Source organism: Vitis vinifera, chromosome 7 (genome assembly GCF_030704535.1).
Source record: "Vitis vinifera cultivar Pinot Noir 40024 chromosome 7, ASM3070453v1".
Classification (NCBI taxonomy): domain Eukaryota; kingdom Viridiplantae; phylum Streptophyta; class Magnoliopsida; order Vitales; family Vitaceae; genus Vitis; species Vitis vinifera.
In genome coordinates this window covers 25,080,083-25,102,304 of record NC_081811.1, presented here as the reverse complement: position 1 = coordinate 25,102,304, position 22,222 = coordinate 25,080,083, and the positions used below count along the sequence as shown (strand labels likewise).

Below are 22,222 nucleotides of genomic sequence, written 5' to 3'. Positions count from 1 at the left end.
AAATATTGTAAATATTTTTCCGTGGCTTGACTGCAATCTAATGCTAAAGATAGGGCTAGCACATTCATTTTCTCCGGTCAGAGTTGGTCACACAGCTAGCAGCATAAACCAACTGATCAGTTTGAGACGTGGCGGTAGAAAAACCAGCAACTTCATATCACTCGTAGTACAAGAGAGTGATTTGATGTTGAAAACACTTGCACAATGAACTGATGTCGGGATCCAGAACTATAATGCTTTTAACTTGGCATGAAATTTCATCTCTCCATTGACCTCAATCACATCATGAAATCTCACTTTGGTGCATTCAGAAATTATAATGGAACCAACTTGATGTGGTGATTTGCCAGCAGGGATCAAACAATTTCATGTCAGCTTCTCTCTTTCCAAATAATTTCATATAAGATATCTTTTTGAAAGGGTGAGTAATTACTAATTAGTATTTAGTAAAGCAGGAGAAACAATCTAAAACTAGTACTTGTAACAATAGAGGCTGTGGAATTGGGCCAACATAGAAGCATAATTGAAGGGCCGAGGGGCCAGCCACTCTGCAGCAATGTCGTCGCCGGCCTTTATAATAAAGGCAATTTTCTTTTTTTTTTAATACAAAAATATTGTGCTGTTATAGTGATTGATTGATATAGTAGAAGCGAGGTGGTTTAAAATTGTGGGGTTAACTTAAAATATGGGTTGGCGATGCCTTTGTTCTTCCGACACGAGGTACGCCATCCATATCTTTAAGCCATTTGTGCAACTCCAACATCAACAACAACGTTATGCGTTCGCACAGACAACACACTCTACATAAGAATGCCGACGTGGCAGCCAAATGCAATCCCATTTGCGGTGATAACTTGGCAAAATGAACCCCCTGATTTTGGCGGGAGAAGATTCCCTCCACCCTCCAACAAAAAGATATTTTTTAACAGCTGGGTCCCACGTCCACCTCATCACTCCCCACCTCCCCGTCAATGACACCATCCTCCCCTTCCATATTTACCCCCCACCCCTCAAAATTTAAATTCTCACGCAATCTGCGGTCCCAATTCTGCCACATGTATCCAACGCCAGATCCAGGCCGTCCCCGACAGAGGGGCCGGTCAATTGATCGGGCAGCGATGAAACGCTCTCTCACCGTTGGATCATGAATACGGAGAGCATCGATGGCTGAGGATGTGCCCAATATGTGAGCGGGTAGATCTGGCTGCCTTTAAGAGGAGGGGGTGCCCTTCTCTTGTTCTTCGTTCTGGTGAGGGTCATCGAAGCCCTCGTGACCTACTCCCTACGTTCCCCTTTTTCACGCTTCTCTGCCTTTTTTATGCCTTCTTTCCTGCAGTTACTCTCCGGCCGGTGGTAGTTGAGATTCCCGGCGCCCCGACATGAGTTCCCGCCATTCCCAGAGATCGAGTTTTTTTGCCGGAGATTAGCCGGTATCCGACGAATCCGGCACCGGAACCCTGATTGCACATGGCATCGGCCGTTTTGGCTAGTCGGAATGAAGCGTATTGGGGGGAACGAAAGGTTTATATGAGGAAATACACCAACAACAACAATTCTCGTCTCAAGTTCATTCCTAACCCTAACCCTAACCCTAACTCTGATCTTAATCTTAGTAGGCAGATCCATGATCTTCCAAGCAAGGCTCAGTTTCGCCGCACCAACGAGCCACCGGCAGCCTCTCTTCTTTCACCCGTGGCCAATGATTCGTCGTCACTCAACCGGAAAGCGATTAGCCTCAACGATCGGAAGGAGTCATCTCAGGGTGGATATGTCACCTTCAATCTCGGTGCGTATTCAAGAAGAGAGCTGAAGGAGCTAAAGAAGCGCTTGTTATTGGAGCTGGACCAGGTCAGGAACCTGAGGAATCGGATCGAATCGAGAGACTTCGAATCCAGATCTGTTTACCCTGCTCCTCACCTTTCTAGCAGCCATGGTGGCAGAGAAGCCATTTCCACACCTAGACCACCGCCTCTTCAGATCAAGTACGCATTGGATTCGCCCGGCGCGGCTGCCTCCAAGGAGAAGCGTACTCCCAAGGCGAACCAATGCTATCCGCCGTCCGAATTCTTGATCGGAAAGAATAAAACTGTGTCCCCGAAAAGTAAGAAGGTTTCGGGAAGCAAACGTAGCTTACCGGTTGCCTCAGGTAGAGATTCAAAGCGTCCGATGCCGGAGCCGGAGCCGGAGCCGGAGCCATTAATGGACAAACTTGTGTCGAGTATGATGAGAAGGTGTGGTCAGATCTTGACGAAGCTGATGAAGCACAAGTTCGGGTGGGTGTTCAATAAGCCGGTCGATGTGGTTGGATTAGGGCTTCACGATTATCACAAGATAGTCAAGCAGCCAATGGACTTGGGCAGTGTGAAATCCAAACTTGAAAGAAAAGTATACTTGTCACCACTTGATTTCGCTTCAGATGTTCGGTTAACTTTCAGAAATGCAATGCTTTACAATCCCAAAGGCCAAGATGTGTATTATATGTCGGAACACCTTCTCAGTCTCTTTGATGAGATGTTCAATCCCGCCTACAGAAAGTTTGAGAACGAGGTAGAAGAAGCACGGCATAGGCAGTTGCCTTTGGCTCCAGTTCCAGCTCCATCTAGGATGCCCAAGAAATCTGATACGGTCAGAGCACAAGCTGCACATTTGGCGCCTCCATCAGCTCAGATCCCGATGCCAATGTCTGCACCTGTTCCTGCCGCAGCCCCAACTGTGAACCCCTTGGTGCCAAGATCATCCGGAAAGTTACCAAAGCCTAGGGCCAAGGACAAGGTCAAAAGGGAGATGAGCTTTGAGGAGAAGGCCAAATTGGGGATGAATCTTGAGAATGTGCCCCCCGAGAAGATGGAGCAGTTGGTGGCTATCATAAGGAAGAGAAATCCCCACATGGCTCAAGATGGGGATGATATCGAGCTTGATATTGAGGCTGTTGACATTGAGACATTGTGGGAGCTTGATAGGTTCGTGAGCAACTATAAGAAGATGGAGAGCAAGATTAGGAGGCAAGGACTTATTATGAACCAGACTCTGGCTACCCAACTCAACAAGGTAATGTCATTGCTACTTGAAGGAGGCCCCATTTCTATTGCATATTTTGTGCATATGATTTGACTAATGATGTTCAAATGCAGTCTCCTGTGACTGATAATCCTGACGTGGGGCAGAAGAACAAGAAAGGTGAAATAGGGGAGGAGGATGTTGATATTGGAGAGGAGATGCCGGTGAGTCACTTCCCACCTGTGGAGATAGACAAAGATGCTGCTTATGCCAGCAGCAGTTCACGTAGTTCCAGTGGCTCTAGTTCTAGTAGTGATGACTCCTCATCCAGTGGTATGGGTTCTCTCTTGTGGTTACTCTCTTGTCTGTTGCAGGCATTGTTGTTTCTGGCTCCTCATTATTGGCTTGTTGCATTTTCAGATTCGGGCAGTTCTTCTGGGAGTGATTCTGATGCAGACAGTGTTCATTCGCCCTGTGCAGAATCCAAGGACGCATCTGTGACCTAAAATGATTGATTATTAGTGTGGACAAGTTTCAACTCTCGAGTGAAGGGAGGACTGGATGTGTGATTGAGACTGAGAAGTTACTTGACATGGACAAGGAAACTTCTAGAAGCAGGCAGGTGATTGAGGGGGTTCTGAAGTGTTCTCGGAATTGTGGCTTTGTGGCTTTGTTTGCTATGTTGTTTTTTGTTTTGGATGGTACAGAATGGATGAGAAACTGGAGTGAGCTGGAGAGATTGGTGGGGGTTCCATTTGTACCATATGTAAAGAGAGAATGGCTTAAATCCAGGAGATGTTTTTAGAAACCAGGAGATGAACGAAGTAGATAGATAGTAGGAGTTAGAAGATAGGGTAGGTTTTTAGTGCAGGGGACCCAGATAGAAGTGAGAAGAGGATGGGTTGAGATATTTTTTGTAGGGTATAACACCACCACATGATTTTCGGAGTGGTCAAGACGCATAGCAGAAAAATGTACAGAGAGATCAAAGAGCAAAAGAAACCTTTGCCTTACCCATGAATGAGATAGCATGTGGTTTTTTTTTTTTTTTTTGAAATTTTCTGAAAGGAAAAAAACAGCTATGTACCTTGCCCTCATCTCCTTCTTCACCTTGGTCGAGCTTTTCTTTATGCTTTTTAGCCTCCTTTGATTGAATTAATGAATACCCAACAATTACCTTCTTCCATTATCCACTTGTGAATCTTGAGCCAATTGATGGCCTTGATGTCCATTTTGGCATAATGTCAGAGATGGAACCCTGTCGGGCTGATTTGAACCCTATCTAAAGCCAAGGAGATTGAGCCGCAATTGTAAGCTTCTTCACAGTTCTCATACTATATTTACTTGATAAAAATGTTTCAAAAACAGGTTCACAGGTGTTAAAAAGGCTGAGGACTTCGAAAAACAAGAGCGCCCACCCAGTTCATCAATGCTTCACAATTTTTTTTTGTGGTTTTTGGTATGAACTGGCGCCTACAATAAAGGCAAAAGGACCAACAAGTGTTGAAGGCTGAGGACTTCGAAAAACAAGAGCACCCACCCAGTTCATCTATGCTTCACATTTTTTTGTGGTTTTTGTTCAGAACTGGCGTCTACAATAAAGGCAAAAAGGGCAACAGGCAGTTTGCAATTTCCTTTGGAAGAGTTGTCAACCATGAACTAAAACATTAATCTCAACGACACTCCATGAAGAGCAAAATGTAGCCAAAAAACATAGGGAAATTATGTAAACATGTAATATTTACAAAACATGGCTGTTTGATGTGTACCTGGTACTGCCTTCCCAGTTGGACTCTCCAGGCTTCAGCCCCCAAATTTCCGCCATGCCTCTTAACACGCATCTTTCAGAAAAAATGACACAGTCGATGATGACTAAATCCAAAGACTCAGATTAAAAATGAAACTTTTAGAGTGTAACAAATTCAGAATTGCTTGCATTCATATCTCAAGAATTGAACCCCCACAAAATTATTTGCTATAACATTTAGAGAGATCATGGGTACAAAGTCAACACAACCAACCAAGTATTTAGCTACCTATACAGAAATAAATAACCAAGTGAGTGAAAAAACTTCTGCCGGGTTGTACTGCTGTGTATATGCACAGCAAGCCCCACAGGCATGACAACCCCACCCCCTCAAGTGTCTGTAACTTGAAACATGTAAATGATCAGTTATCATGGCAAAACAGAAAAAAGAAAATGGAAAAGAATTAAAAATACTCATTTCTTTAGAGGTTAAGTGGAGATCAACCATGTGATCCCAAATGATTCAAGCACCAAACATGGACAACTCATTTCCCCCCAGTTGCAAGAAAAGCTTGTGGGCCATGTTAATAACTTCACTTTATTTTAGGAAGCTTCACAGACAAGGCTCAAAGATAATGACAATTTGCTATTACTTAAGAAAATTAACTACTATTTCTGAAACAAACATCAGTGCTGTCAATTCCATTCTTTTTCTAGAGTTTCAGTACTGAAAGCACACAGAAAGCCAAAATCTTCAGTGACAAAATATAGTGAATTTGAAATCAAGTGTCAGCCAAGATGGACAATATCTTACAACAAGAAGCAATGCCTAATGAGAAAGCACCTGATCCAGGAATGAAACAGAAGTTCCCAAAACAAGGTGGTCTCAGCAAAGGATTAACCAACAAAGACAACTGGGACCCTAATCAGACTTTTCTAGGAAAGCTGACGAAAAGTGAGAGAAATGGAGACATGTAATTCAGATGATTCCAAAATTTTTAAAGTAATACATGTAGAGGAGGATAAAAAGAGACATTTGAACATCTTTACTTGGTGAGAATAACCTCAAGATTAAGATTCTGTCTTCCACTTCTTGATAAAACTCAAGAACTACTGAGACAGAATGGTATCTCAATTTTGGGTGTTATTTAAAGTCATTTTATTAACTCTTTTAATCAGAAGGCATTGTATATTATATAAATTATGGTTGGGATGGGTGTCATTCTTTTGCCTGATTATAAATCTCAGTAGGAGATCAATGTGGGGTTGACATTGGTGAGCAGCAAGAGGACCTCCCCGACAACAATTCTAAAATTTGGGAAGTATAAATAGTCAGAACATGCAAGGCCAAATATGTGATGTGGTGTTTCTACTCCTTTTAGAAGGCAAGTCAAGATCAAAGATGTGACCTTGAAATGTTTTTAAGGCATCGAAAGGTGGCCAACTCACTGCTAAAGAACACGTCTTCTCTCAGGAACAAAAGAATCCCGTGGGCCATTTTATCACATCACTTTCCTTGAGGAAGTTTCAAGGAAAACACTGAATAAAAAGGTAGTTTGTATTTTGAAGGACTTTGGGAAAGCGGTGAGAAAAAGGGCAGATGGATATTGAAAGAATATTTGACCCAAAAAAAGAAAAATAAATAAATTGAAAGATAATGAAGCAAGAAGCCCAGTGCCTCAGTGTAATTACCTGACTACCATTTATCCATGTTCATCTGTACACTTTCAAAAGTGTTAGTTTGCTGAAGCACACAAAAGCATATGAATCTTGTAAACAAAATCCAGTGAAAATTTCAAGGTAATGATCTGGGACATAGCTTTGGAATTTCAATTTCAAGGAAAAGGGCAGATCATGCTACAATTAGACACCTACAAAGGACCTCGCATAAAGGTGAACCAGAACCTCCCAAAACAACAAACAAATGTGACACCAAACTTTTCAGGAAAACAGGCAAAACTAGATTGATTAAGATGGAGATCGAGACTGATGGTATATGCCAAGTTTAGACATATAGGGAAGTATAAAGGTTTACAATATTCATTTCTTGAGACTAACGGCAAGCTTAAGATGTTGCATTCAGCTTCGGATAAAACAAAAAACTAGGGCTCATCTAGGCAGCATTCTAATTTCATCATGATGCAAGACAGGGATGGAAAAGATGTGAGTAGGTTAATCATCAGCACCTGGTATCTTTCATTAACAATAGAAATAATATTTTATTGTTTTATCTACTCAAGACACCGAAAAAAAAACATCAAGAAGTTCCTAATCAGGTATCCCAATATGTGTTCAGCATCTTTGGCCAGATTTCCTCTGACTTGACCATGTGGTTCTAGCCACTTCACATTTATCCCTGTTCCCGAACCAAAAGAAACTCCACCCACAACCTATGGTTAAAAAGTTTTAGGATTGTAAAGAATGACTGCAATGTCTTCAAAATGCTTAATAAACATCTCTTCGTCTCATTTACAAGTTTCCTATGAAGAGGATTGAAAAGAAACTTCAGGAAGTTATTCAGTCTCCATCCTCAGCCTACCCCTGCTAGGTTGTCTCCTAACCCAAAGTAACAGAAGTTTCACCTCATCCAAATGAAGAAATTTCAAATCTTCTCAAGCCACAATTCATAATCATTCAATAACTTCCTGTTCACATGACATGATGAAACTAAATAAAATGAATGCGCACCATACTTCATATTTAAACAGACAACTGCACAAAGATATTCAAACATGCCCTTAAGTTATTGTTATCCCTTTTTCAACCACAAGGCCAAATGAAGGAATCGAAGAAAAATGTGTCTGCCATATTGATTGAGATTTGCTATTGATCCTGTTTGATCTATTTACAAGGCAACTCAAACCGCCAAAATAGTTTCACAGGTTACTTGTCTTAATGCCACCAAACTATCCTCCCTCCAATCCTTTTTAAATTCACTTACAAGTAAATCCTTCTTAAACCAATGAGTAAAGCATTCTGGAAAGGCAATAGAAACCTATTTTCTCACACTCTGGTGTTTACTCAGACTCATGTATTGATCTCATACTCATTAGTATAACAATCTACATAGGGATAAAGTTTCGGGGAAGTTATGAGGTTTGAAAGTTGAAAAATCATCTCCATTGGTGCATTGAAGAAGAATGACTTCAAGAACATATTATAGAGTCAAGAAAGAAGTATTTAGCAAGATATGATAAAAGGAAAAAGGGGAAGCAATTGATCATACTACCCACTCATATTATTATGACAATTTACAGTGAGACTTTTGGCATGCATTAGAAGGCTTGTGCTTCCAGTTAACTCAAAGTGAGAAGATACTATGAGGATTACCAGCAACCTGAACAAGGAAGTAAATAGAAATATATTTCCATTTATCCATAAATCATTGACAAGATTTGGTAAAATGTTAGGAAAATTAGGGCCAAGATAATGAGGACTTCAATCTTTGAATCATGCATCTCAACTCCAGGTTCCCATTCATAGGTTGCACAAAATAATCAAAGCAAACTAAGATAGACCAAACCAATAGCAGGAGTTCATATGCAATTTTTACAAGTCTGATTACACATGAAGCATTAATTAGCACAAAGCAAGCCTCATTTTTAATTTGAGTGGCAGCCAGAGAATACTAAACTAGTTCCCCCTAAACACAACAAACCAACACTGGCACTAACTTGAGAAAAGAAAATTAATTAGGGATTGCTTAGAAAGGTTTGAGAGTGACTAGAAATGGTCAGAATAAAAATCTGTGATTAAATTTAACAGTTAATTCCAGTTGATCAAGGGCTTATATGTGGTTTAAGTACCAAACAGCAAACCAGTCATTATTCTCAAAGGAATTAAATGAAGGAAAAGAAGAAAAAGCAGGAGGAGAAAACCTAGGCATTCATATTGAATGTTTCCTAAGTAATCATACCCACTACAAGAGTTTCAAAGCTCCGAATTCTCATTAATCTATCATTATCCTTGAAAAGAGATAGGTCTAACACTGTTGTAGACTTATACTCCATAAAAATAATTAATCCTTTCCCTTAAACTAAAAGGATATTGAGATTCTCAGCCCTTAATTTAGACCAAGTAAAAAGGATGTAAAATCTTTCTTATCTCACTCCAATTTTAGTACAATCGTTTGAATAGTAATACCATGTTAATCCCCGTAATAGCTTGGCTTTCGTTCTACTTTAAACATGTAAACCATTTACAAGAAAACTTAAACACATCTAAATGACTAGAAACCACCCAACTGGACCCCGCACAGCTTGAGAGTGTCATATAAGAGTTTTAAATCTTGGAATCAGGCTTTGGAGCCTTCACTTATACACTATGAGCTGGTACCATCACACCCCCAAAATGTATCATTTCATATGGAGTAAAGTTTGATATGCCATTGATCATCCTTTTCCATGTGGCTACAAGGTTGGAAGATTAAGGCCATGGCATTCTGAGAATATGCCTAGGAAAAATGAATCACATACCACTAAATTATATCTAGTTTTTAGAATGTATTAGCACATTAACTAAAGAGTTTACTATTCCACCATCTCTTTAATTCTACATGAGCTAACATACATTTCTCCAACTAGAAAAACTAACTAGAAAGCCACATTTGAAGACTTTATTAACTATGATGCACTTTTAAGAACTTTTTTTTTCCTTTTTTTAAGATGATGTCATATCTAGATTCTAGAATCAGCAATTCAAAGTAAAAGATTCTAAATTCTGCATAAAAATTTGAGATCAAGTTCAGTGGTTCTTTTATTAGTATTCTGTTCTAGGAAGAACAAGAGAAGATGCTTGGATAGGATAGCCGAGATGTGGGAGTAGAATGAGGGGGGGCCAGAAACCTAGATTCACAAGACAAATCCATGACGGGAAATAGATGAGATGGAGGCTTTTTTCAAGAGATTACAAGAACAATCGATTTGCATAGACATAAAGGATTAGATGGTTCAACTAAAATCAAGATGTGGCAATTTCTTAGTAAAATCTCTTACTCGTCCATTCAATGACTTGGATTTCTTGGGTCCTGGTGAGGGCAGGCCTTTTTGCATGGGAAGCCACATGGGGGAGAATGTTAACATTAGACTAGCTTAAAAGGAGGGGGTGATAAATCCAGAACAGATGTTTTTTGTGCAAAGGAGATGAAGAAACCATTGATCATATCCTCCTTCCCCACACAAAAGCAATTATGTTGTGATAGCCCATTTTGGCTCTATTTGGGGTGGCATAGATACTTTGTCAAGAAGAAGAAAAAATCCCGGAAAGCTGCTTCTTTGTGTTTATTTGGACCATCTGCAAAGAAAGAAACAAGAGAATTTTGAAAATATTGGAAAAGGGGACCAAGCTACCAATCAGCGCTTCATGTATGCTTTTTAGGGATGGGCTAGAGTGTACATAGGTGATAGCTCTTTGTTCATGCTAGAGTTCATTGATTGGTTGAGCTCTAAGTGAGTCAAGGAAATTTTTTGTTTATCCCTCAGCTTTGGTTGGCCTTTTGGTGTCTTTGTATACATCGTGTATTTTTTTGTGAGCCTTTTTTTAGGTGCTTCTAATATATTTTTCTTTGCTTATCGAGAAAAAAGGAAGAGGTAGTGAAGGAAGAACCAATCATTCTTTTGAAAAGAGATGTAAAAGCCTAATATGGAAGGGATTGGACAAATTAATTGTGTTATTGAACTCTACGAGATACCTATGCATAACAGGAAGAGTAATCATTTGGTTTTCTTCCATATCTTCTATTGAATTAGACATTGGTCATTAGTCTTCATCTCTCTTTGTAATATAACAATATTATTATAGTAAACACTATTAATATCAAACTTTCAGAAGAATCCGAACCTTTTCTTGGGAACAATCTGCAGGTTTGAGACTAGCTCCATCCAGTACAAGAAGCTATATCTCCCATCTATTGGATAACATGCTAATTTTTTTTCCCCAATGAATGTTCTTGATCAACAAATAACTTGTGCCAATAGATACAAGGAAATTAGAGACCACGTTTTATAGATTTTAAATCAAAATTATGACTGCCATTCAATTGAAACAACTAGATGCCTTCATTGGCCTAGCACAGCACAGATAACCCAGCCTTCTAGGATTTAGGTTCTACAGAGGAATTCCACCAAATTGCAGTATTCGGCTAGAAAGGGAGCTCCTATAGAAGCTACAGAAGTTTACATTTTTCTGAACTAAGGGAAGAAAAACATCTTTCACCCATGCTCCAGAATGCCTATATTAATTTAACTTTTCTTTAATTGGGTGTAGCCCTGTGTCTAGTTTCTTGAATGGAGAAGAATACAACACCCATATGACCAACAATACCCCATTACAAAAAGAACAAAAAAAAATGGCAGAGTATCCACCGTAGTTCATCAGAACAGATCCAGCACAGAACAACACCAAAGCTGAGTAAAAACCACTCACAGAAGAAATCCAGAAAACATACCTCAGGTTCCTGCTATGCCTAAATCTTCATCAACATATACCAATCACCTGCAATCAAAAGAAAACGGCATCAATATTTTTCATTCTCTGCCAAATGCCCAAACCACAGGAAAACCTTATCAATCTAAATGAGTCTAAAAGGAAAGTGAATATTGACTTAAGCTTGAGAGATATAGACAGACAGACAGATTCACTGTATGAGTTTTAATAAGTCATATTACTGTGAATCTCAAAAATCTGAAGGTTTGTTGAAGGGGTTTATGGTCCAAAATCCTGCTCAGACCCAAATAAATTTTGTGCAGTGTTCTTCAAAGCTGCTTATGTCTTTTAAAATTATAAAACAAACCATTAACAAGAAGTAACAACCCAATAAATTTGATAAATAGTTTCAAGAAAAGAACTGAGAATCATTTGGCTTTCATATGGAGCAATGATTTAAAAATCTATATATAAGAAAAGAAAAAGAAAAAATAAAAGGGAAAATGAAAAATGGAAATAGATCCAGGGACAGTTCCTTATAGAAAACGAATATAAATCATTAGCCCCGGATACCATAAAAAGGCAGGAGATCAAAGAGGAATGGTGGGAACGCTGTCTTGGAAAACAAGCCACAAAGATAATACTAAATGGGTAAGTGATTTATGAATTTGTGCTGTGAATTTTCTCCAAATCAACATAGATTTTTTTTTTTTTTTTTTGGTGGGTTTCGAAGAGTGAATGAATTTTACTTTGAGTTTGAGCGGGTCAAAAAGACACGGCTGGCCAAATGATGAGGCGATACACGACGTACCAACCCATTTGCCACCACGTCAAAAACGGGTGATGAAACGTTGTCGTTTAATTCCTCTGTTTCCAACAAACACGAGGTGGTGTTTAGTTGTTGCCTTGTTGGGTGTGGACTGCCTTGTTGGTCCCCCACATGAGGTTTCAAGAAAAAAAATCTCATAATTATGAAAGGAATAAATCTTTTTATTTTGTTATTAAAAAAAAGTTTTACCAAGTGTTTTTCAATCCTATTTAAATTTGTTTGAGTAAAGTGAAGAAAATTCAATCTAATAAATTCTTGAATAAGTCAAATTAAGAGTACGTGATTATTATCTTTGAATAGATATGAACTCGAAAAATTAAATTAAAAGATAATATATTCTTTAATTGAAATAATATCATACACGATTGTATTTTCATTTTTATTGATATAAATTAAATTTTGTTCTTTATTTTCTTATTCTTTGATTTCATAGAACTTGAAATTCATGTGCATAAATTTCTAACACATTTGATGAGACACTTCTATTTCTTATCTCTATCAATTGAAATTCCTTTTTGCATTATAAGTCAAGCCACATGTGTATAGAAAAGCAATATTGGTAAGACTGTCATTACTTGATCATTACAAAATACTTCTATTAATCTAATTACCCATAATAAGACAAAGACAGTAATAATACTTTGCTTTTAAACCAATATATATTAATGCACAAATAATTTCCCTTATGAATAAGGTAGATGAGTAAATTTAGAGCTAGAGTATATTGACAACTAGGATCAAATTGAACATAAATTCCCAAACCCTTTTTATAATGCTCGTAGGATTGTGAACTCGATTGAACTTCCAAACTCAAAGTGGTGGAAAGACAAATTTGTAATTGATTAAATTTATCATTAGTGCTTGTTGAATCTTGACTACAAAGATAAGTTATAAAAAATATTAGCAATACAAATGTGCATTAAAGATTATGTCAATCAAGATCACCTAATCATTATCCTTGAATAAAAATCAACTTGGTACCTCGAATCAAAGAATTATATATTCTTTTACTGGAAGAAGAATGTATTCTGTAAAGAAGTTTATACCTGATGCACATTGTTTGTTTCATTTCCGGGTTTCTAACACGTGTGCATGCACAATAAATCAATGATCTTTGTCCATAACTAATACAACTTTTTGAATATGATCTTTGTGATGAGGGTAGCTTTTTCTTACTTTTTGGCTTTTTGGGTGATTCATACGGTGCGTGGGACTGCAGGGAATCCAATTAAACCTTGACAACAACAATGCTTTGCAGTGACACTTGACACCCAAGTGTCAGAAATTTGAGCTCCAACAGTGAAATAAATACTTCGTGGATCAGAAAATTAAAAGCTCCAGCTAAATCTGATGGTCACGCCTTATAATTTTATTTCTTTGTGTGCCATACTTATTGGGCAATGAAAGGTTCCATCACACTTTACATCGAGGAATAGAAGAAAAAGAGAACCCAATGGGTCCATTTACACATTACATTAAGAAGGCACACAGCTGCAACTCCAAATGCTAGTTGCACTTGATGTTGGAAAAAACCCTGTACATAGAGGAACCCATAACACACATTACAAGAATCTTATCAGAATGTGATAAGTTTATTGCTGCTTATTCCATAATGCTAGGGACTTTAAGAAAGTCGATATTAAGCAACAGCTGTTGCATTCATTTGAGTGGGTGGTGCTTCCCTTAAGTGTTCGCCGGTGCAGGGGTTACCAGCGTTGGTTCCATATGTAGATTCACCAGTGGAGTCGCCAGTCCTGAAGCTAATGCCACACTCACCACCACAACCGCCACAGCCACCACTCTTAAACCTACTGCCACATCCACCACCACAACCACCACCACAGCCACCACCACAACCACCACCACCACAGCCACCACTCTTCACCATGTTTCCACACCCACCACAGCCACCACATCCCCCACAGCCACCACTCTTTGACATGTTTCCACACCCACCACCACAACCACTGCCACATCCTCCACTGTCTGACCTTCCTTCCTCTGGCATGACTGCATTTCCTTCAGGCCCCTCCATCTTCGACTCCACTTCCAGTCCCATGGTATTGCTTAGGTTGGGTTTTTCATCTTCATAGCACCCACTTAAATTTTCTGTCTCTTTCAAATTACCTTCACTGACAGTGAAGCTATCACATCCTTCTTTCCTCAAAATATCAGAAAGTATGAAGACCAATATGATCCCAGGCAGCACCAACCACTCTTCATTCACCTATTCATTTAAAAAAAATGGAGAATATTAATTGCCAAAAGTTAAGTGAGGAACTTTTTCATAATAAAAAATGGATCAGTAATGGAAGTCTACCTTGAGAAATCCAGATTTCAAGTCAAGCAATGCTACAGCTCTTCCATAAGGAACTTCTGCAGAGAATTCAACTGCAGTAAGGAAGCCATGGTCACTTTTCTGCCTCTCACAGTGCTTGTGTTCGAATTCCAGCTTTCTACCAGGGTAAATTTTCACCTGTACCATTAAGTAGTGAGGATAAATCTTTAAATAGTCTCTTGGAATGACAAAACAATGAGGAATGTCAGATCTGACATCGCATATTAATGTCCAAGGCAAGCACCGTATTGTCAATCACATGCCATGAAATCTACTACCTGACACAAGTTTCAGTGCCGCTATGCAATGTCTATGATAAAAAATGCATATGTAAAGTGAGAACCTAGCAAAGAACAAATAGAAGTGGGAAGTTCTATTGTCCTGAAACTAGGATTGATCCAGAGGATAACCCTGTAGATAGCATGAAACCCTGTGCAGTAAAAATCCAGTATATTATATATACTAGTTTCTTCAGGACACCACAAACATTGAGATTCTGGCTTTACTCTGCTGATCCTACATCCACAGAAGGAGAGGAACGGGTTTGCAGCCAGCATGAACTTCTCACCAGACTTTTTTCATTTAATATAGTATGGGTGAGAAAGTTAAACTGAAAGCAACACTGAAAGCAAACACTAAGGTGTAATATATCTGCATGATTAGTTTAGACAACACTCATTTTGAGATGTTCTGGCATTATAGAAAGGCATTCTATAGATCACACTCATTCATGAAAAATGTAACAAGCCTCATAAGATGAGATAACAAAGGAAGTAATGAAACCAGAATATACATGCTTACCATCCTATTCCCCACGAGCTCAAAGAGGTGGCCATCTTTCCCAGATTTCTTCTCAAACTTAAGGCACCAATTATAATCCATCAATGACCACCCAGTGCCTACGAACTCTGCAAGAGTAATTGTTTCAAGAGATGTAGTAACACCGATCACCTCTCTCCTTGAAACAGAGGTGTCTCTTGCAGTTCCCTTTTTTGAATCCCTGAATCGCAAGACAAGCCAGTAATGAGTACAATTGAGGGATTCAGAATGGTAAATAACATGCAACCATCAGTGGGTGTAACATGCTATTGTGAAGTATGCATAACAGATGCACAATGTTCCCTAAAGCTAGTTATGTGAGAACTCTTAAATTAAGAATGCAAATGCTTCATAATCTAGTATTCATACTCTGATATCCATGCACATGTTCCTGGTGGAATCCACCTCCAAGCTATAATATCCCTCTTGAATTATTATTCAATAACAATTGGAGATTTTTAAGGTTGACCATATGTGACAACAATATAGGAAAGACAATGCTAACATATACATGGACCTCCTCCAGATAGAATCCACCCAGCAACTCCAATATTCCAATTGGCTCATCATATGATCACCATGCTTGAACACTTGTTGGCCTACAATAACAATATTGTTGGAGTATAATATATGTTGTGGGCCCAAATCCTAACAGACCAAACTTTTAAGAAAATTGGTTATTCAACTTGACATTGAAGTCTTGTTAACTAAAGGCCCCTAGTTCAAGCACTCACCTATCAACAACTTAAGCTTTTAGGAAAATTGATTATTAAAAAATTACCAATCAAAGTTGGATCATAACAACTGACATTAAACATTGGAGATTTAGGCTTTGTTTGGTAACAATTTTTTAAAACAATTCTAAAAAATAGTTTTTGAGAACAATTTTTTAAAATTGTTCTTTAATGTTTGATAAAACAAGTCTATTTGGGAACCTAAAATGGTTTTAACCTGTTTTTAATATTTTAAAATTTGTTTTAAAAATAATTTTTATGTTTGGAGCTTTATTTTTAATAATTATACATGTTTGTATAATTATTTTTTAAAACAACTCTCAAAAAACAAGCGAAAATAACTAAAAGATGTTTTCTGAAAACACCTTGTTTTTTGGTTGCCAAACGTGTTTTCCAGTTTTTTTGTTTTGGAAAACAAAAAAATTATTCTAAAAAATAGTTGCCAAACAGACCCATAAAGTTTATAATTATGCCTCTCGTATGCACATGCCTAACAGTTCCTGCAGTCATGGTTAACTAGGACCAAATGATTGGTGAAATTTATCCTCAACATGCATATGGTTAAATCAATAGACTGTCAGTTTGATGTTAGCTTAATATTTATGTGAATGTGTGTTGCAGAGGCATGCTTGACAGTCATAAATCTCAACAGACCACTGCAAAGATATGGCAGGTAGAGTTATAGTTCAGTTTCTGGCATAGAAATCTATATAATAATACCTCATTTGGAGGCTGATGACCTCACTTCCAGCTTCATCAATAACACGTGTCCACCTCTTAGCATGTTGGATCCTTCCAGGAAGTGGGAAAAAACATGAACTTCTTAAGAACGGCCGAGAACAAACAGTGTGAAAGATACGTGGTGCTAGGGCTGGAACAGTGAACGAGATAGCAATTCGTAAACATATTGGCTTAGCACTCACATTTCCAGAACTAGGCACCAACTCTAACCATTTTTCTACAGAGAGTCTAGAAATTGGGGAAAGGAACTCTCGCAGGGAGAGCGAAGTGGAACCCATCTTTTTAGAAGGCCTCGATATCGGTAAGTTGGGTAAGTTGGAAGGTGAATGGGATATAAGTTGAAACAGCAGCTCTCCTGTAGGTTCACACTGGAAAGAAGCAACCTGCTTTTCCCCAGACTCCGAAAAAATGGTCAGTCTTCGCTTACCATTGAAGATTGTGTCCGGCTGTGTTTTACTAAATGAAACATAGAGGCTTCCTTTATGTCCCACTGGTAAGTTTTTGACTCCAACAATCTCCAGAAGGACCTGAAAAAGAATAGGTGACAAAAAATAAAAACCTCAGAAAATTTTAAGTGATCTGGATTGTTGATCTGCCATGATATGAAGGATTAGAGCAATAAGCCTTCCATACTTGACCCCCTAAATGAACTCAACATAGTATCTCCAGTTTCAAAAGCATACTTGAAATTTCAATTCAATGATATAGCTTAATTTGATTCTAGGATATTGAATTTTTCCATTTATAAATGCTATAACTTAATTTTTCTAATTAGAATCCTTTCCTGCATAATATTGAGAAAATGCAAGACCAGATATTCCTTTAGAATAGGATTCATTTTAAGAAAAGGAAACCATAGCCTTGATGTGACCTTAAATCAGATAACTTTTAAATGTGATGGCAAGACGTTAATCACCTAGGCCAATAACATGTAGCTTCTATAGACTAGGTTTTAGCCCCAAAGCTAGACATTACGGTTCATCTCCTTTCCTAAATTTTGTTATGGCTTAGAAACGATGTAGGTAAGGGACCAAAGAAAGAAAAAGAGGGGAAAAGAAAGGAAAGTAAGAAGAAACCTGAAGAATATGCAACTGATAGACAATAAAGAATACTGTGTCAAGTGAGAAAGGGCATAAAAGGTATCTAGAAACTACCTCCACAACTTTCACCTCAGGAAGCTGGATTATTTTCTGACAATCATATGGTGCAACTACCTTCTTGGTCATCATATTGGGTGAGTAAGGAGTGGTTGTAAGAGGAGAGGGAGCACTGCCTCTATGCATTGCTCCTGCTCTCCAGTAACGTGAACCAAATGTCTCCTCCCACTGCTTGGTAGTTTCTGAAAACCCAACATCTAACTTTTTCCCCTTTGTTCTGTCTGAATCCATGTCATCATGCTCTAATACCTTGCCAACTAATTTACACAGGTCTTTGCAATAAGAAACAGGATGCAGCTGATGAGAGTGCCAGATAAGGTCAATGTCATAAGTCGGAACACAGAAACATTTTATGGATCTTTCCCTGTTTCTCTTGATTAGATATAGAAAACCTTTGTATCTGGCTACAGCTCCTTCAAGAAAATGTTGATTATTCATATGGGGCCTGGATACCTGCAAGGAATATGCACGTAAGCTGATAATGTTGAAATAAAATTTGAAAAGTACAGAGTTCATGAGCATTTAAGTAATGCTCATAAACATATGGCCAAATGTAAGGACAGCAAGCATATCTATGAGGATGGAGTAGCTACCTAGAAAAAGATAATGGTTAACTAGGATATAGAGCTTATTGATATCAGGTAAGCCCAGGTGATTGATGAAATTAACAAAATATCAGGTCTTCAAATTGAAATAGTCATGTTTTCAAGTTCATTGGCAACAAGAATGCTTAAGAGGTTCAATAACCAGCACAGCGCTTGATGTTGAATAGCATAATTTCTAGCTATTACAGGCCTACGTCAGGGGTCAACTTTAAGCCTAATGTTAAAAGTGGTACCTCATCACAGGATCAACTTTGGCATAAATGTTCCTGGCAATATTTATTAGCTGATTTTTTATTAAAGAGAAGCATGATGGATGACTGGCTTTAGGCAATCATGACATAAGTAAGGAAACAGCAAGAATGTCCTCCTCATATACCTGGTAACAGAAAGGACTCTGCCTTTTAACAGCTGAAACCAAATCATATTTGGTATGTTTTTCACATCCAGAAATTTTTTCAGATGTATCCTTTGAAAAATCTTTTGTCAAGTCCAAGAGGTAGGGCTCGTTGGGGTACATCGTGTTCCATATTTCTTCAGTTTCACTTGTTGAAGCCCCTTGAACAGAAGATACAACATTGTAGTTATCAAGAATCCTACCATAAAGATCCTCACAGTCGGTTTTGTACCTCACCTGAATAACAAAAATAGATTAGAAAACTCCACTCTAACAAGCAAGACAAAAATAGAAAATAAAATACAATAAGCAAAATATGTTTTAGTCCAGAAACCTACTGGATTGAGCCTGTGACAATGCCAAATCCATTCACAATCCACAGGAACAACTAGGGGTCCTTTAAAGATCTGGGACTCAGAATGTTTGGCAAGCAAGGGAAGCCAGCAAGCATTATACCTGAAATCAGCATTGTTAAATGGAAAGAGCACATATATGATATATGCATAAGCAACAAGCAAAATGAAAATCTATACAAAAAGAAAAAAAGGCAGGTCTTAGTGGCTTGGAAATGCCTGGGTTTTAGAATATTAAAACAAAGCTTTCATAATGAAAGCATGCCAGTTTTACAACAGTCTGAATAACCAAAAATCTTGAAGCCACAAATGCTGAGATGCAAAGATTAAATTAACAGATTACTAAACAACTACGAAAACAACCAAGTCCTTTGACAGTCGAGCCTAAAATTTATACATATAAAATTTCTTCCCTCTACATTTTGAGTCAAGCATTCATTCCGTGCAGAGTTCTTCAGTCAACACCAAAGAGCTACATTCTTCTTGCCTCAAATATATGGCTACTGCTAACATGATAATAATTACTGATCATAAGTAATGAAAAGACCAACTAAAATTCTAATATGTTATCAGTCAACTTAAGTATCAACAAACATTCCTACATGTACTCTTTTCTCCATAACATGAATGCACAATTCCCATGTACTCAATCTCACATACAAATATTGTGATAGAATATCAATTAGCAAGAACCAAGCACCTACAAAACAAAGAAAAAAGAGACATTTGGTTAAAAGACCTCAAATAGTTTTAAAATTGGAAAAATAACCTTCCTTCATCTTTTTTTTAAAAAAAATTAACCCATTTTTGCCCTTCTTTCTTTCAACAAAAACGACATTAAATCTCATTCCCAATTCATTTCCCTCCCATTCTGACTTAGCGCTCTCCCTCTTTCTCTCTGTGTGGGGTTTTTGTTATTGTTTTTTATTTGCAATTATTTTTAGTTGAGATTTTTTGCATTTAGGATTTGTAGATGTTTCTGTTAGGGTTTTTTCTTTTTCTTTTTGCATTGTTTGGATTTTCTTTTTTTGTTTTTTGGTTTTTTACATTTGTATTGAAACTTTTAAGATTTGTAGATACAACGAAAACTCAACCTCATTTAAGTTCCTTTTAAAATGAAATTGAACCACAATGCAGCTCAGGTCATTATCATCGAGTTTTGTATAAATGAAAGGGAAATTTAGCTATAGTATTAAAAAAATTAGAAGCGCTTTTTAGAATCACTACCAAACGGGCTGTTAACATCAATTATGTTTTCTAAATAAAACTTAACTATAGTATAGTTCAAATTATCATTATGATTGAAAACTTAACTTTATTTAGTTTTTTTTTAAAACAAAACTTAACTCCCCTGCAATTAAGGTGAACACCCTTCATGAAAAGAAAGAAAAATAAAATAAATTAAAAATATAATGGATGTTCATGAAATGAGAAAGAAGAAAAGTTTGAAGCCACACTTAGAGATGAAGCCATGTAGTAAGAGGGAATACATTGGGATCAATGTCAAAGTGGGAAAGAAAAAAAAAAAAGATTTGAAAGATAAATGAGTGGGAAAAAAATGAAATGAACAAAATAAGTGAGAAGACGTGCTTTTAGAGGGAGACAAATTAAAAGGGTAAAAAAAAAAACATTAAGGGTAAAAGAGTCCAAAATGGGTCATCTTTTGCCGAACGCCATTCTTGCAATTTGATGATTATTTTAGCCTATCTACCCAAATAACACGAAAAAACTATGACAAATTAAAATTTCAAGCAGGACCCACTAATTTAATTTATCAAACAATTCAACCAAACTACAATTCAAAGAATTGAAAACAATTACTCCTTAGAATGCCTACCTGTAGATGGCTTTTTGTAAAGTAGGACCATCATAGAGACATCTGTGTTTATCAACAACTGCAAGGAACTGAAGCTGCATTTTTGCAACGGCCACAAGATCTTCACTTATTACAATCTTTTGGGCTTCAAGCCACTCCAACTGTTGCTCTTTTTCCATCTCCCAACGTCGTCAACTGCAATAAAGCATTAATTCATGATCCACAACTTCCCCCAAGTTTAATCAAAAGGTACCCTCATACGAAATTCTTTTCATAATCTTCAAAACTGGGTATAACCAATCAATCCAATTCTTGGGCATAAAGTTGTTTATAAGCAGAAACACTGGGGGTCAGCAATTTTATTTTATCATTCGGCGAGTTATCTATCGATGAAAAGAAAATAATTAATCAAGTGAAAAATAAGAGTGACGAAGATTCGGAACTCAAGCTGAAGAATTATAGGGACGTAGTAATAGTGAATCAAAAACAAACAAAATTACAATCACATATTACAGTTTAGAAAAAATGATTATAGATTTATAATGAAAGAAGAAAAAGGCGAGAACTAGAAAAACGCCTTTTTTCTTAGCAACAAATTGCGATAGATAACAACGTTGACAATCTTAATTGGACGGATTTTAATAAAAATTAGTAAAATATGTGAAAAATAAAAAATAAAAAAAATAGTACCGGAATGGCAAGATTCCTAAGCTTGGATTGATACGCCGGAAAAGACAAGTGGTGATCGGAAAAGGCTCCTCCTACCAGGGTTTGGTATCTCTTTCTTTCGCTGCCATTACCTCTGCTCGGCTGTTTATGTAGGAATTGGGGTTGAGTACCTTCTGGTACAAGCAATTTAGGTGACGGAAATACCCTTCCCCCTCTCTTAATAATTAATAATTAATACTCAATTCACGTACACTGAACCAAAATATTTAGATAACAAGTTTATTTTAATTATATTAAATAATATTAATAAATTATTTTCACTTGAATAATTAACTTAATATAATATCATTTAATCATGTTATTTATATACACATAAATATGCTCACAATTTCATTGTATGCATAATTATTAAAATGAAGGTTAATTATGGTCTAATATCTGTTCACTCTTTCCCAGTAACTGCTTCATTGTGTCTCTGTTGAATTTGGATTTTTCAAGGAATGTGAAGAAGTCAAGACAAGAAATTTCTGAGGTTGTATTGAGAATTTCTCTGAAAGTTCTTGAATGAGATTTGCTTTGGTGTAATTTCTGTGATATTCT

The 22,222-nt window shown here is 37.4% G+C and overlaps 2 protein-coding genes and 1 long non-coding RNA gene across 5 annotated transcripts; 1 reads left to right on the top strand and 2 right to left on the bottom strand.

Moving 5' to 3' along the window:
• Positions 1 to 627: 627 nt before the first annotated feature.
• On the top strand, positions 628 to 4,183 carry LOC100257129 (transcription factor GTE7). The gene is made up of 3 exons (XM_010648689.3): positions 628 to 3,048; positions 3,132 to 3,330; positions 3,418 to 4,183. Exons 1-3 carry the CDS (start codon positions 1,468 to 1,470, stop codon positions 3,501 to 3,503), a joined length of 1,866 nt encoding a protein of 621 aa, XP_010646991.3. The 5' UTR covers positions 628 to 1,467; the 3' UTR covers positions 3,504 to 4,183.
• A 111-nt stretch (positions 4,184 to 4,294) lies between these two features.
• LOC104878398 (uncharacterized) lies at positions 4,295 to 12,002 on the bottom strand. Of its 3 annotated transcripts, none has more exons than XR_009466232.1 (2): positions 11,917 to 12,002; positions 4,295 to 11,236 (listed from the first exon to the last, which is right to left on the bottom strand). It is a non-coding gene; the product is annotated as an uncharacterized LOC104878398 (long non-coding RNA). The 3 variants fall into 3 exon arrangements; XR_009466230.1 differs by lacking the exon at positions 11,917 to 12,002 and adding an exon at positions 11,741 to 11,904; XR_009466231.1 differs by lacking the exon at positions 11,917 to 12,002 and adding an exon at positions 11,410 to 11,732.
• Positions 12,003 to 13,332: 1,330 nt separating this feature from the next.
• On the bottom strand, positions 13,333 to 22,094 carry LOC100252003 (glycine-rich domain-containing protein 1). The gene is made up of 9 exons (XM_002265072.5): positions 21,644 to 22,094; positions 20,975 to 21,148; positions 19,123 to 19,240; positions 18,767 to 19,021; positions 17,783 to 18,238; positions 16,608 to 17,155; positions 15,136 to 15,334; positions 14,317 to 14,472; positions 13,333 to 14,223 (listed from the first exon to the last, which is right to left on the bottom strand). Exons 2-9 carry the CDS (start codon positions 21,130 to 21,132, stop codon positions 13,636 to 13,638), a joined length of 2,478 nt encoding a protein of 825 aa, XP_002265108.3. The 5' UTR covers positions 21,133 to 21,148; positions 21,644 to 22,094; the 3' UTR covers positions 13,333 to 13,635.
• Between the last annotated feature and the right edge of the window lie 128 nt (positions 22,095 to 22,222).